This window comes from Meleagris gallopavo, chromosome 2 (genome assembly GCF_000146605.3).
Source record: "Meleagris gallopavo isolate NT-WF06-2002-E0010 breed Aviagen turkey brand Nicholas breeding stock chromosome 2, Turkey_5.1, whole genome shotgun sequence".
NCBI classification, from domain to species: Eukaryota; Metazoa; Chordata; class Aves; order Galliformes; family Phasianidae; genus Meleagris; species Meleagris gallopavo.
Window position 1 is genome coordinate 99,060,632 of NC_015012.2, and position 15,642 is coordinate 99,076,273.

At 40.7% G+C, this 15,642-nt stretch overlaps 1 protein-coding gene across 1 annotated transcript in view; it reads left to right on the forward strand.

Annotated features, from left to right (window-relative positions):
• Positions 1–15,032, forward strand: part of VSNL1 (visinin like 1) — a 47,092-nt gene extending 32,060 nt beyond the window's left edge. The window contains exons 3-4 of the mRNA XM_003204515.4: positions 12,890–13,105; positions 14,066–15,032. Coding sequence (XP_003204563.1) covers positions 12,890–13,105; positions 14,066–14,263 — 414 coding nt within the window. The 3' untranslated portion in view covers positions 14,264–15,032. The remainder of the gene's footprint in view (positions 1–12,889; positions 13,106–14,065) is intronic.
• The last annotated feature ends 610 nt before the right edge of the window (positions 15,033–15,642 follow it).

The window sequence follows — 15,642 nt, forward strand, 5'->3', positions numbered from 1 at the left end:
CTGCCACTGCATCTCTGTGACAGATTAGGTTATATTTCAGCTTTGTGACAGGTCTCAAACAAATGATCTTGTGACCTCAAATTTACATCGCATTCAAGCTTCAGTGCCACACTACTGCTGTCTCTCAGTGTCATTTTGCATCAGTGGTTAGAATGGTTTGTTGCAGATATTTATGAATTTTACTGGGAAAAAATCATAAATTTTTCATTAGTAGATCCAGAAAGGTTATAGGTATGTCATCAGTTAAAGACAGCAGGAGGAGAATAACACTTCATCCTTCAGATGAGAATTAAAATCTTGTTCTTTCCTAGGCTAGTCGTGTATTTGGGCTATCATGCAATTCTTCATAATGGAAGAAGTCACAAAGTGCTCAGCAGAATGGGATGCATGTCATGCTTGCTGTGTTCCTGTCTTGGGACATGTCACCCAGCACGACACAGCATTTCTTGCCACTGATAAAGAAGAGTGAAGCAATGAACTCTGCATTGGTGTTTGTCAGACTGACTGCGAAACTACACATGGCAGACTGTTTAACTACACTGGCTCACAAAAACATTTTATTTCAATAAACAGTGCTGCCAGAATAGAGGTAGCACAGGTGATACTATCATTCCAATTAGACACCAGGACTGTCCACAGCTGAACGACAATCAGAAATCTGGTCAATAAGAGAAGCCAGACCCAACCATTATTTAGGATGGAGGGTGGGGATGGAAGAACTATTGATGCTTAGATCCCTTGGCAGCAGGTGGAAATGCTTGAGACTTTTCTCTACCAGCAGAACTCTATTTAGGTAGAATGTAGATGGTTTTCTTTTTGAGCCTGGAAGACTTGGGTCTATACAGACTGTATTTTGGCAACAGTAAAAAGCCCTGGAATCTATAGTAGGCTATTTTTTTTTCTTGAGACATATCCTATCTGAAGCACATTTCAAATTTTTTCTCTCCTATTGTTTAACAGGGACTGCTAGTCAATATACACATAATAATATATATACACAATGGTTCATTATTTTTTGTTCAGCAAATACTTGTTACTTCCTCAGAGGCTGGATTCCCTGGCTGGTTTGTTGAAGGCCTTTGCCTGGGTAGTATCATCACTCTTAGGTATGTAGCTGTCACCGAGTAAAGAATTCTGAGATTCCTTTACAAGGAAATCTGGTTGCAAGCTTAGTTATAAAGATGCTGTCACCTCTCCATAAAGATCTCATGCTATGAGAAGGGGGGCTTTCCCCTATTTTTATGAGAGCACGAACACTAAAACGTACTAAATGCCAAATCTGTCATATATTTTAAATAAGATGCCACGTGGAGATGCATTCTAGAGAGAGCTGCCTTAACAGAGTGGTTGTTCATCGAATGCCTTGCAGATGATTTATACTGTTTAGAGGCTTGAAAATCCTTTGGCCATCAAAAAGACCCTTTAAGCCAGGAGTGTGTTGAGAAAGGAATGCAATAGAGGACAAAGAGAAGTGCTCATGCTTGAGCATGAATATGCCTACCTGTTAATTCTGTGTAAATAGCAGCCAATCAAGATGATGCTTTCTTGGTTTGTTTCAGTCTTCTTTTGTTGTAATTTTTGTTATTGCCTTTGTTTGAACATTTAACATTTTATGAGATTTGGCTCATTATTTTTTATCCTTAATTACATCTGACATGAACCGTGAGTCTAGAGACATAGAGATATGCAGCCAGGTCATAGAGGAGGTATGAATGAACTTGGAAATGTCAGGAACTGGGATGTATCTCCCAGCTGCAAACCTAAAAAGTACATTTTTGCAATTGGCATCACCAGGAACAGTTCCTGGGAGGATCCTTCCTGGCAAGTGTAAACCAGCATCCTTCTGGAAAACAGTTGGTAGTGTAGAGTTTGGTCATGATTACACAGTTTATTGTTCTACTGTTAATGTCTGTAGGGCTTTTTATTCATCATTATTGACTCTAAGATACAAGAATATTAAAGATGATGAGATTTTCCCCAGAGGTGTTCAGGAAGAGGTTAAATGTGGCACTGAGGGACATGGTTCAATGGGCGTGGTGGTGATGGCTTGATGGTTGGGCTTGATCATCTTAGTGGTCTTTTCCAGCTTTAACAATTCTATGATTCTGTGATCTGCTGCTCTCATAAGATAAGAGAGCTAACTTATCCAAAGGCAGGTATGACTTATCTTCCTCTGAATTCTCACCCCTATACTGAACACTTTTTAATCTATTATTCTTGTTATTGTACTGCCTGCTTACTAAGGACTGAGTAGCTGTTATTGTTTATTCATGAGAGCCTACAAACTGATTTATTTAACATGTTTAACAGAATAGTTACTTAGGGGAAAATTCAAATCTATTACTCATATTCATTACTCAGTGTGGAAAAGCAGTTCATCCTTAGGGTGAGCTAGTTACCATAATTATACTGCTGGGCAGTTCAGATGGCATCACTGTATATTTTTTAGTGTATTTTTGAGGTAATGTATATTAATGGAAAACACTTATTTTGATACATCCCTCCAGATATTCTTCACTGTGTGTATCAATAGACCTTGATTTTGCTTCTTGCAAGTGGACTTAGTTGGACTTGGAGGTTTTAGAGGTTTTTTGTTGCTGAGAGGAAAAATTCAAATGGAACTGATTTGGAACCAGGATTGCATTCAGCACTACAGTGAAGGCATCAGCTGCACATTGGAGCATTTTGTGCAGAGTGTAAGTGGTATGGATATCTTCGGTTCGTCTGGTGCACAGAGTGTAATGTAATCCGAAAGAGAAGATGTCACTACATTAAGCTTCTGGGAAAAAGAAAGCAGCAAGGAATCAACGTTAGAAAAGCAGAGTACTTATATACCTTTATTGTATCCTTTTCAGCTGACTAATAATTTTGTTATTGAAACTTTAGTCATTATGACCTTGTCAGATAGTGCATGCAATGGGAGACTTTGGTGTTGAAAAATGAGCACCAATAGCAGATTTCTTTAAAAATGCATAATGGTGCATCTTTTTTTAATAGAGTTTTCTTCACGTTTTTAAATAAAGATCATTTTAAATTTAAGTCACTTTTTCTCTGCACTTTTTAGAATTTATTTTATGCTATGCTTTTGTATGGCCGATTTTGGCAGGTGTTATTGCATTCTAGTAGTAAGTCACATACAGCGTGAGTATATGAACTATAAGATCTTAAACAAACCAAGTGCTGGGTAAACTCATAACTGGCTGGTACATCTGTAACAGAAGAGTCTGCTCTCCCCATTGTAGCTTTTTCCTTCAGATCAGGACATGCATGACGGCAGCCTTCTGATGGCAGAAAGGAGCTTCAGCTGCTTTTCAAAGGTGCTGAAGAATTGAAGTTATTCAGGAGTTTCACTGCATTATTCCAGCAGGCAGATGCAAAAGAGATGCCTGCTTCTCACCTTTCCCCCATCAAACATCTTATTCATTTAAATTAATTTTGTAGAAGTCTGCATTCCCCAAGAGTTTTTTGGAATAAGAGGGTTGAATGTAGGGAGAAGCTCTGTTCTGCAGGATGATACTATCTGCTTTAGCTGACCAATAACCTAAAAAGGAGAAATCTTCAGAAAACTTTTAGCACTGAGTATTGCTAATATTCATAGCCACTGGTTTGTGAGCACAGACAGTAACTGCACAGCTACAGCCTATCCAGGGAGGTGGAATCTCCATATGAAGGCAGAGATCCATTTGGCACACGTGGGTGGTTTTACATCTCTTTCTGTTGATGACAAAGATAAATGGAAAAAAATACATGATTTACAGTGAGGACTTGGCTTTCTTGCATCATTTTAGACAAAGAAGAAGAGTATAGTGCAACTCTACATCTTTCCATTCATCCTTGGAAAGTCTTTGGTCAAGATCCCCTCCCTTAAGGGGAGTTGATAGAGCTAAGAGAAAAGGAGCAGAGAGGAGCTGTCATTTCTTGGATATCTGGTTTTCTTCTAGACCAGCTTGTATGCCCACTTTTTCCCAGGTGCCACTGGCTGTTTCATTCCCTTCTTCTTTCCTATCCTTGTAGGATAGGAAGTCCAGTTGTAGTCAAGTTGTAGTCAAGTTGTAGTCAAGTTACAAAGAAAAGTCTTCCAGGTTCCTTGCACTGACTTTTCTTCTTTCCTCTTTTTAGTTTATTGTTGATCCCTAGTTTTTGTTGGAATGTTTCTCAACCAAGATTCATAGATACTGTGATACCTAATAACACTGTTATTCATGTGGAACCATGTTATTAATGGATTTTTTTTAGCATCAGTCAAGAGTGAAGTCTTCTAAGACATTTTTCCTAAGTAAGAACTGATGTAGCTCCTTCCTTTTATGTAGACATATATATGTCTGATCTTTTCTGTCAGAATCCTGTTATTTCATAGTATTTACATACTGCTGGGCTTACAAGTCTTGGCATTGACCATTTAAAAGGTTCATACTTCAAGAGAAAGCCTAGGTATGGAAGAAAATATGTTATCCTGAGAAGCTAGAATCTTAAAATCCTCTTGTACTGAGTATTCTTTTGTTATTATTCTCCATAAGTAAATAATTGGAAAGGAACAGATGGATTAATATCCAATGCAAGTCTGTACAAAATTTTCAGAAGGAAGCCTGAAAACCTGTCTGCTCATAGCCTCAATGCAAAATAAAATCTTTGAGGTAGGCCTTGCATAACTTAGAAATGTGGGACTATTTCTAATTTCAAATGATTAGAAACTTCATTTTCATACAGTTCCTCTGTGACTTGTTGGATTGCTTTCAAATTCAGTACTGAAAATGAAAGTCAGTAAGATGTGCCTAGAGACAGAAGAGAACAAAAGGAAGATGATACCAAATCACTGTCACCTACCTTCCATCTATTCAACAGAAAATTGCAACCATCCTTCCTCTGCCTAACTTAGGGGTCTTTTCCATTCCCTCAACTTTTTTCCCTTTTGTTCTGCATTGGAACTTTATTCTGCAGTACATCCTTCGACCAACTCTAATCAGTTACCAGTTTGTCTGAGCTTATGGACAGATATATGGTCTCCAAGCAAAGAGAACCATGCTGATTCTCAAGTACTCTGTCATTAACTCAACATAGCCCTTAGGAATTGTAAAAGGTTTGCAATTTGTGATATGAAACAAAAAATAACCATGTCCACTCCATCCCCCAGAATCGGTTAGGCACAGAGGGATGAAGATAAGGGTTATGTGGCTCTGTGATGACTGGCTTGGAGACTGTGGCTATGGTCCAGTTATTTAACCTGTTATATATGTTCCTGTTGAGACCCAGCTGCCTTCCAGGTGTGTGTCTGAGGGTGCAGACTGGGGTTCCCTTTCCTAGCCCAGCAATGAGTATCAGGGCATGCTGGTTTTGTGGGCAGTCAGCTCTTTCCATTTTCTTACTAGTATTTTTCAATACTTACTGCTTTTTTTCAGCAGAGCAAGTTCTTGCAAAGTGCTTTCATATATGATAGTGGTATCATATAGCTTTCATCTTTCTCCACTCCTTTGGTCTCTCTTCATGTTGTAGTTTTATTCCTTGGACTGAAAGGTTTATGGACTGCCCTTCTCCCAAAGGCTGGATGAGCAGGAAAAGAAATGAATCCACCAATTCCCAGCTCACTGGAGTGAGCTGTGGTTGTGAAGGGGTTGCTAGTTCTTTCTAGAAGTTAAGTCAGTTTGTTTGTACCTCCTGAATTGACAAGTTTTGTACTCAGTATTAAGAAAAAAGATTGGTAGTTTAGCACTCACTGAGATCTTACAGAATCATAGAATATCCCGTGTTGGAAGGGACCCATAAGGACTATCAAGTCCAACTCCTGGCTCCACACGGGACCCAAAAATCAGACCATATGACTGAGAGCATTGCCCAGACATTTCTTGAACTCCAGCACCTGGGGCCATGAGCCCTCCCCTGAGCAGCCTGTTCCATAGCCAGCACCCTCTGGTGAAAAACCTTTTCCTGATATACAACCTGAGCCCCCCTTGATGTTCAAATCCTTAGTTCTCTGACATTCTCATCTACAGTCATTTTCCTTCTCTTTCTGTAGTTCCCTTTCGGCAGTACTTCACTATAACAACTCCATAATGTTTTAAAATTTTTATGAGGCTGTATTACATAAAGTGTGTGAGATATTTCAGGCAGAAGAATCTTTTCTGCGGCTCCATCTGTATATTCATAAGATGGATATCTCAGACTATAGTGACTCGTGATTCAAATCCCTTTCTGGCTGGAAATAGCACTTACTGATGCTTCTATAGCCCTGTTCTTTTGGGAAATCTGTGCTAAGGGCTTCGTGGCCCAGCAGGCATAGCAATCAAGTTAATACTCTGAACCTTTGGAGCCAAAACTCACTGGGAAGATAAAACATTTTTGCAGAAATGAAAAGGAGTCAGACGATCTTTGAGGGAAACAAAATAAAAAGAAATGTCCCAGATCAGTATATTCTCCATCTGGTATGTTCCCAGATTCCTAAAGAGATATAACATAATGTCAAGAAAAAGGATGTTGTAATTAGCCTGGTGCATAGCTGCAGCACAGCAGGATCCTGACATTGTCATAACCCTGTGCTATCACTGACCTTGGCGTACTGGAAGATTGTGCCAAACTTAAATAAAGTGTTCCAGTGTTGTTGCTCAGTTAAGGGAGATCAAAGAGAAATAACATTTAATCAGCCCTACTCCTCCTGTTATGGACCAGCAGTACTAATTGTTTTGACGACAGTTCTCTCTGAAGATTTTTTCCTTTAGCACCGAGTAATAACTGATGTGCTAGCATATTGACCTATAGCACTACCACAGTTCAATTAAGTTTCTCATTGTCCAAATCTAATCAGAGAAAAGCTGGGATTGAAAATCGATTCATTTCCTGCTAGTCAATGAGTAATTCCCCCACAATTGTGAATATAGAGATTAATTTTTCAGGCTGAAAGATTTGTAGAGGCAGACCCTGCTGTATCAGGGTTTCAGAAGGGGAAGCATAGTGTCTTACTTCCCATTCATCTTCCTGCAACACTTTGGCATATGCTGGCTCTGCTTTTTTACTGTGGGTCTTTGCTTTCTCTTAGGCTCTGTTTTGTGCTCGTTTTCTGCCCTCTGAGCCTGGCCTGTATTGCAGACAACAAGAACCAGTACTGATGATCCACATCTGCTCCTGAATTCTCAAATATTTATTCTCTGCATGCTTCAAATTGTCCATTTCTTCAATGGCTACAGAGGCAGGGTGACCTAGGTCTTAATAACAACGTACAAGCTAGTCCCTGTTCGTGGAAGCCTGAGCAAGATACAGACTCTGCTCTGATTCTACTTCAGCCTGTGCAAGTCTTTTCCCACTGAAGGGAAGAAGTGGTATTCCTTGGCTCTTCTACATATTTCTTCCTGTGTGAAGAACTGACAGCTGCTTATAAGCCTCCCCGTATGCCTATGGATGCACACGTGTTCAAAGGATTAAAGCTACCAAGCAGAAACATAATTAGTACATAGCCATGAGATGATTGGTCTACTATTGGTCATTCTGCCCAGTGCTTGCTAGCTCTACGCTCCCATCACAACTGTAGCTGAAGTAGTCACAGTCTTCTGTTGTGCTGATCCTCACCACGTGTGTCTAAGCAGGGGACGTGTCATGGCGGTACACATGGAGAACTGAGACTTGGATCAGCAAAGTCTCTGTCTGGCTCTGATATTTGGTGTTCTTTGGGATTATCCGTCACAGACATTCAGTGCTGCAGCTCAGCTGTCCAGTTTTTCTCAGCCTTTCCTAAAGTAATTTTAACAGTATTTCATTCTTCTCGTGTCCTTTGCTGAGATTCATTTCTCATGTTTCCATAGACTGCTCTCTCTGGAACTGATGTTTTATCTCTGTTTTTTTCTATTTGCCTTGCTGTAGAAGACAACTTGCTGATTCCTGCTTTGCAGCAATGAGTTGTGGCACTACTGAAAGATTCAAGTCCATATCTTTCAGCTGAAGCCCAGATACATGTGTATTGATCCACTGCAATTCTGTGCCATGATACTCAGCAGAATACAGTCAGACTCATATTTTTGGATGACTTGAGAGAACAGCTTTAATATAGGCCTCGGAAGGAATGTGGCTAATGGAACCCATGCAGACCTGTGTTAGCAGGTTGTGGTACTGCATGCTCAGATCCTGATTGTGACAGCCCTGGAGCTTTTGCATCCATAAAGCACAAAAAAAAAGACTAGAGTTGAGACAGAAAAATGACTCTGTCCTGATTACATAGCAGGGATTCACATGCTTTGGATGAGAAATGCTTTGGTATGTCTATAACATGCCAGAGGGAATTAATAACTCCTGGAAGGCAGAATGGGAGAAGAGGGTAGAAAAAGAAATTGGGTCATATTTTGCTCTATGTAAAGGCAACAGCAAGAGGAAAACAAACATGAATCTGACTTCTAAAGCAATGCAGCTACATTAACACAAGAGAAAAATAGGTTTATGTAGTGGCTTCATTGCCTGTTCCATCAGTAGAAGTACATACGGACAAGGTAAATGTCATCATCTGGCTGTTTCTTGGATTCTGCTAGTGTTCGTGGATAACACTTGGATAACTTGAATAACAGCTTGAATTTAAAAAGCCACGGATTCTGATGCTCCATTTTTATTCATCTATTTGCATGTTGGAAGGCAGAGGGAACACACTTCACAAATGGTGAACGAGTTTATTAGAGGACCATGCTTACTCTTTCCAGCTTTATTGGCAAAGTAAAAATAGCTAGGAAAAGACAATTGAAATGTTCTCCACGAAACCCTGCTGCTCTTCCCTGCAGTTCTCACATGCATCATTAACCCACAGAGCCAAATCAACCAGCCAGTTTTCCTTTGGCTTTACCTGTGGTGGAGCAGGGATCTCGGATCCCCCATGGGACCCACTGGTGCAGCACTTGCTTTGGATCGTGCAGGGCTGAATTGAAGCAGCGCTGCTTCTCCCCTGCAGAAATTAGTGCTGTAGCTGAGGGTGGCCACTGAGAGAGCTTTTAGACCTCCCTTAGGATTTCTCTGCCTAATGGAGTGATGATACAAGGCGAGGAGGAGCTGGGGATAGGATGGAGAAGACGTACCTTACATCTGAATATTGTGTTTGAATTCGTTTCTGGTATTCCCAGTCATGTTACAGCATTGCAGCACTAGCACAGTGTGGGGACATGGTCCAGTTCCATCTCTAGGAGTTTCAGTAATGAAATTGAATTGTTATATCCATCACTTGATTTCCAGTGAGTGAAATATGAAGAAAACAGCCCAGCCCATTCCAAGGCATGTGGTCCAGTAGTGTATGTGTTCCTCTGTGCCGAGGTTTGCTGCTCCGTGGCTGAGAGCAGAGAACAAGGCAGTAGCATCTGTGTTTCTGTGATCCAGATCACTTAACATTTGATCAAGTTGTGAATGGAAACATGCATAGCTTCCAGAATTACTTCTGCTATCATGGAATCAAATTATGCTGTACTTCTTCCTTACCTGTTGCATCTCTGTAGTAAAGCTCTGCCTCGGAAAGCTCTGAGACTCAAATGCTGAATGCTTATCTGAGTTTGTCTGAATGGTTTTCATTTAAAGGGCAGTTGGGGATAGTACCACAGAAGGACGTTGATGCAGCAGGGTGTTGGCAATTGCCTCTGGAACAGGGTGTCCAAAGTCTGCTCAAATGCGTTGTGTGAAGAAAAACCTTGGAAATCTATAGACCAAACATTTGGATAGCTTAGACTGGTGGAAGATATGGCTATGGAGATGATGGCTCTGCACTCCTCCATGCCTGGATTCTTTTTTGGGCTCTGCCTTGGTTATCTAAATGTCCTTGGGGAGTCTGGACTTCAGTAGCACCATTTAGACTGTTCAGTTCATTAAATATTTCATCCAAAGAATGGTAACTTAGGGAAAACCATTGACAGAACTAGAAGTAAGGAAATGGTTTCAAATTTAGTGTTATCATAGGCACTATTCAACCCCCACTGGGGTAAGTAGATTACTGGTAATGATAGGTATTGTGTTTAGCATTGTGATACAGATGGGATTAAAGGAGAATTGTGAAAATTCCCTGAGATCAAGCCAATTTTAAAATACTTACTGAAGGAAATGTTAGAATCCAAATCTTCTGCCTCCTTAAAAAGATGCTCAGCCACTGATTTGACTGAGAGGGGATCTGATCCAGGTCTATAAATATCTAAGGTGTGGAGGGCAGAATGGTGAGGCCAGGCTGTTTTCAGCAGTGTGTGGAGACAGGACAAGGGGAAACAGCCAGAAACTGCAGCATAGGAAGTTCCGCACAAATGTGCACAAGAACTTCTTCACGGTGAGGGTGACGGAGCACTGGAACAGGCTGCCCAGGGAGGTTGTGGAGTCTCCTTCTCTGGAGATATTCAAGTCTCGCCTGGACGCCTACCTGTGCGACCTGGTGTAGGGAACCTGCTTTGGCAGGGGGTTGGTCTCGATGATCTCTGGAGGTCCCTTCCAACCCCTCTGATTCTGTGACTCTGTGATTAAGAAAAAAGTTGTGTACTTTGATCCCTCTAGAATCATAGAATCATAGAATCACTCAGATTGGGAACTCAAAGCTCCCTGATCTCCAATGATCTGCAGCTGGCACTTTCCTCCAAGTTCAGTTTGTCTCAGGCAAGAAGGGAAGTGCATGTGAGGTTTTCACAACCAGGCGGAGACCTTTCAGCGGGGGAAGGACATATCATCATCCCACTGCTGGTATTGTTTTGGAAAGCCTGTTTTGTGGACAAGTGCTGAAAACATGTGTACAGCCAAAACACAGGAGCTCCCACACAGGAGCACATTTCAAAATCCAACTCCTGTGTCCTAGGTATTCTGCACCTTCTGAAACCCTCCCAGGTACAAGAAGGATGTCCAGAAGCTTTCCAGAACAGTGAACCTTCAAGACATTTTTCTTCTACAAAATTTAGTAGCAAAATAAGAGAGATTTGTCTTTTTCTCTTCCTGTTTCATTTCCTAATTAGTAGTTGTCTATATGAATAACAATTCTGTCCCACACCAGTGTATTATCTAACTCGTCTGGAAAATCACAGGCCAGAAAAGAGATGGAACTAGACAAGCAGAAACAAACGACCAGTGTTTGGTCACCCATAGAACTGAGTGCTGCAGAAAGCCCAGGCAGGCATGGCTGGCCTTGGTTTTGGGCAAAAAGGGTCAAGCAGGATACAGTGTACAAAGAGGGGGTACACTTTTCAGTAGCACCATTGCAGCAGCAGAAAGGGACTGCTTGCCCTAACGTGTAAATTCATCTCCTGGGCATGGGGCTTCCAAGGCTGCTGAGGAACCCACTGACCTGCCCAGCCATTGTAGGCCTCTGACAATTCCCATTACATTCCTTTGCTTGTTTTTGAGATATTCAGTGGTACCACATGAGGCAGCCTAAACTATGTGAATCCATCCTGCCAAAACTGAGTGCTTGTCTTCCAGAATTGTGTCTCCCATTTCCAGTTGGCTAAGACCAGTTCAACATGGAAGCCTACAAGGTTGTTTTTAAACAAGCTTTGACAATGTTTTTCAGTTGTTCTGAGCTAAAAATAATACAGATCAGCAGGTACAGACTGGAGAAGTGTCCTCAATCCCTAAAGGACCTTTTATTGCATTTGCTCCCTAGAGGGAAGTATATAGAAAAAATAATAAAAAAGGCATCAATCCCATTTGTTCTCCTTACAAGGCTGTAAGTGCCTGAAAGGCAGTGGCCTTTCTCAACTGAGAAAATTCACTGCCCTGTTTGTGATGAAAAAATTAGGAGGATGGTTTTCCCCGTTACATGCCATCGATGTTATATGACTGGCATGAGAGAGAGACACATCTTGCTGATGCTCCTTTAATGGGATGAGATGTTTCCCCATGATTATTCAGAAATTGCCATCAGCACCTCCAGCCACCAACTCCTCCTAATGCCACTTCTCAGTCATTTTCAGGGGTGACCTTCACTGCAGTCTAGTTCTTTGCTTCTGGCACTGCATTTCAGTGATGGGAGAAGCAGCCAAGAGCCAGTGGCTGGATGCTAACCATACAAATCCAAATGGGAAAACAGCCACTTTAGCAGCAAATGCTGACCTTAACAAAATGCCACTGGAAGAGGTACAGCGTTCCCATCTCTCTTGTTGTGCCTTCAGACCGCATTCCTGAAAGGAGATGAGCATTGCTGATACCTCTTCTGTGATAACACAAAGCTCAAAATACAAAGAAGAGCTGAAATCCCACATGTGAGGGTCATCTGAAACACTTTTCAGTTACGGCGATCACTAACAGCGGGTATTAAAGATGAGCAGCATGGCCCCATATCCTTTAACCAAATCTCAGTTTTCACCTTACCTACTTGTATTAAGTTACCAGCAAAAGAGAACGTGGTTTTGACTTTTTACAGTGAGGATTATTTTATGAAACAGATTTGCACGACAAGGAGCCCACACATGTACTTGGTTGCAGCCATCTAAGAGCTGTTATTGCTAAGCTGAATGAAAGACTTTTAAAATTCAGCTTGCTTGCTGTATTTCACAGTCGGAGAATAAGGCAGTAAATAATAACAGCTGTAAATGTAAATGCTTGGGAAGCAGGTATTTGATTTGAAATAGTTTCTAACGCAGCATAGATCGGATGAAAGTGAGTCTGGCTCACAAGACTGGCTCTGGTGCTGAGAACACCACCTCCTTAGCACAGCACTATCACAAGCTGCATCTTTCAGTGCAGTTTACTGCACTGGATTCAGCAGCCCCAGCTCATTACAACCTGGGAGCTGCTTCCCCTGAGGAACACAGGCAGTGAGATGAACTGCAACATGGAGCAAATGGGACCGGAGCCAGAGGCAGCTCCGCTTTCAGATACCGTATCTCTAATGGCAGCATTGAGTTTAGACCGCTGGGTTGAACTTCCAGGGCTCAAAGCTGGAAGGAAACCTTTTTATTATTTTATTTTGCAGTTCTTTCCGTATGGAGATGCTTCCAAGTTTGCCCAGCACGCCTTCCGAACCTTCGATAAAAACGGAGATGGGACCATCGACTTCAGAGAGTTCATCTGTGCATTGTCCATCACCTCCAGAGGCAGCTTTGAGCAGAAGCTAAACTGGGCCTTCAACATGTACGACCTGGATGGTGATGGAAAGATTACAAGGGTGGAAATGCTGGAAATCATAGAGGTGAGAACAGTGTGGCACTCAAAAAGAGCACATCTGAACATCAGTAAAGTTCAGTTACGTGTTCACAAATCTTTTAGATTTTAAACACACGAGGCTGTAGGCTCTATCATTAAAAAAGCACATTATATACATTTATCTGATACTGACACACACAGTAAGTGATTTAAACACACTAATTTTAATGGACATGTAATCACGGAGAGTTGCTGTGAGTACACATGTGCACATGGGTTCTTAAATATCAAGAGGTAAGTTTGTTTGCCAATGAATGGATTCAACACAAAAACAGCATAGCAAAAGATTTGCAAAGCCCACTGCAAAACCACCAGGCCTGCACGAAATTACTGCTAAAGTTTCTGCCTGAGTGGCTGAAACCTTAATGGAGGTTAAGTTATTGCAGAAATGTACAGAGATAACAGCACGCAGTTTTAAGGAGGTTTTCGCTAACAGACTAAAGATTTAAGACAACTGTTGTATATAAGGAGAAGTATAAAGCTTACTTCCCTAGTCTCTGCCAGTTCCTAGCCACAGTGGTTACTTCCAGGCTTTGCTCAGAAGTACACACGGCAAGCTTTTCAAAGGAGATGACTTCTCAAACTGTTTATTCATCATTTCCATGGAATTTCTCAAAGGAGTCACTAAAAACCAAACAAACCGTTCACCAGAGAATAGGTTACAACAGTTTGGTGCTGTAAAACCAAAGAAATTTACTCCAGCATGCAAAATGCAACTGCTGAAAGAAACCTACACCTGAAAAAGAAAGTAATATACATCCTTCTGTGTTTTCAGTGAACAGATTTCAGATTCCATGAAAAAGAAAAATGCTCAGGGAAGCTGGCAATCACTTTATTGTTAGAACATCATTCTGAAATTTGAACACATTAAAAAAATAAGTGAATAAAGTAAAATAAAATCAAGCTAGCCCTTACGTTGACTTTTCTATTTGGTTTCTTTCCAAAGGCCATCTACAAAATGGTAGGCACTGTGATAATGATGAAGATGAATGAGGATGGCCTGACGCCTGAGCAGCGGGTAGACAAGATCTTCAGTAAGATGGATAAGAACAAAGACGACCAGATCACACTGGATGAATTCAAAGAAGCTGCAAAGAGTGATCCTTCCATTGTATTACTCCTGCAGTGTGACATTCAAAAATGAGCTTGTGTATAATGCATCATAGACTGCACAGAAGTTTAATGTTCCATTCAGTTTGCAGCTATTTCCACACACACAGAAATTTGCTTGGACTACCTATAAATGGACTTGCTTCTTGTGTTTGAAACACTTGTGTGCATGAGAATGTCATTTGCTAAAGAATTTTAAAAGTATATATTATAAAAATAAACTGCCACAACGTGATGTGTGCAATGTCATTTCATACCAACCCTATTCCTCTGAAGCCTGTGCAGCAGTCCTGTGCTGCAGTGAATTATATTATTTATTGTTCATGTTTTACTGATGCTAGAGCTCTGTGTCTCCTAGACTGAGTAATGTTAGTGACACTGAATTCCCATGGTAATGTTAATTGTTTATTATAAACCATGCCACCATTCTGCTGTAAAGTAGTATTGGACAGACAGAGGTAAGAGTTCCTCAGTTCTTGAGTCTGATCCACACATGTGCTCGTATTGTCAGTGGATATAAATGTACTTCATTTGCATGCCTTTTAGGTTTGCCTTAATTCTTACCTCATTTGCATCCCTTCTATCTGGAAAGAGCTATGTCAGAGGAATGCAGTATAAAAAAGCAAATCCTGCTAAAATGTTCCCCTTAAAAGTATATATAAATATATATATATAATGTTTAAAATATTGTTTTATTGGAAGTTTAAAGGTTTTATTGGAAGTGTATTGATCTTTGCCTGAATTTTCAAAAGCTTCCACAGAGGTTGCAATATATATGTCCCAAATAAATTTATAACATTTGACCTTTTCCCCTAATTCTTATTTCACGTCTTCAGCATGGTAATAGAAAAAGAAAATCTATAAATCTATCTTTACTTATCTGTCACTGTACTACTGGGAAATATATATATTTCGTTATGGAAAGCATGAAGAAAACTTTGCACTCACTCGGTATAAGAGTCATGTTATACAAAATGAACAGTTGTAGTGCTTGTATTTCCAACAGAGCAGCTGTTTATCCTCTAAGATGTTAATGCTAAAATTAACAGTATACCTACTAGACCTGTGCTTACATCACTTTTTCAGCTAGCTGGAAGACAAATACAGTTCATTTGCTTGGCCTAACCCTGGTCTTTTAATGTTTTTCCCACCTTAAGAGTTTCTCCACTTACAATATGACATGAAACCACCACAGGCATTATATAAAGAAATATTGTCAAAAATTACGGCTGATAGTTTTACAGTATGATAATTGAGAAGGGATCAAAGAACAACCTTTGTTCTCAACTCTGCCTGCATCAACCAAGGTTATGCCCATAGTGTGGCAAGTATGAGTGCTGCACAGCCCCAGGGAGAGAGTGGAGAACACTTGCATACTGCAGACAATCTTCCTTATACTAGGTTTCCAAGTTG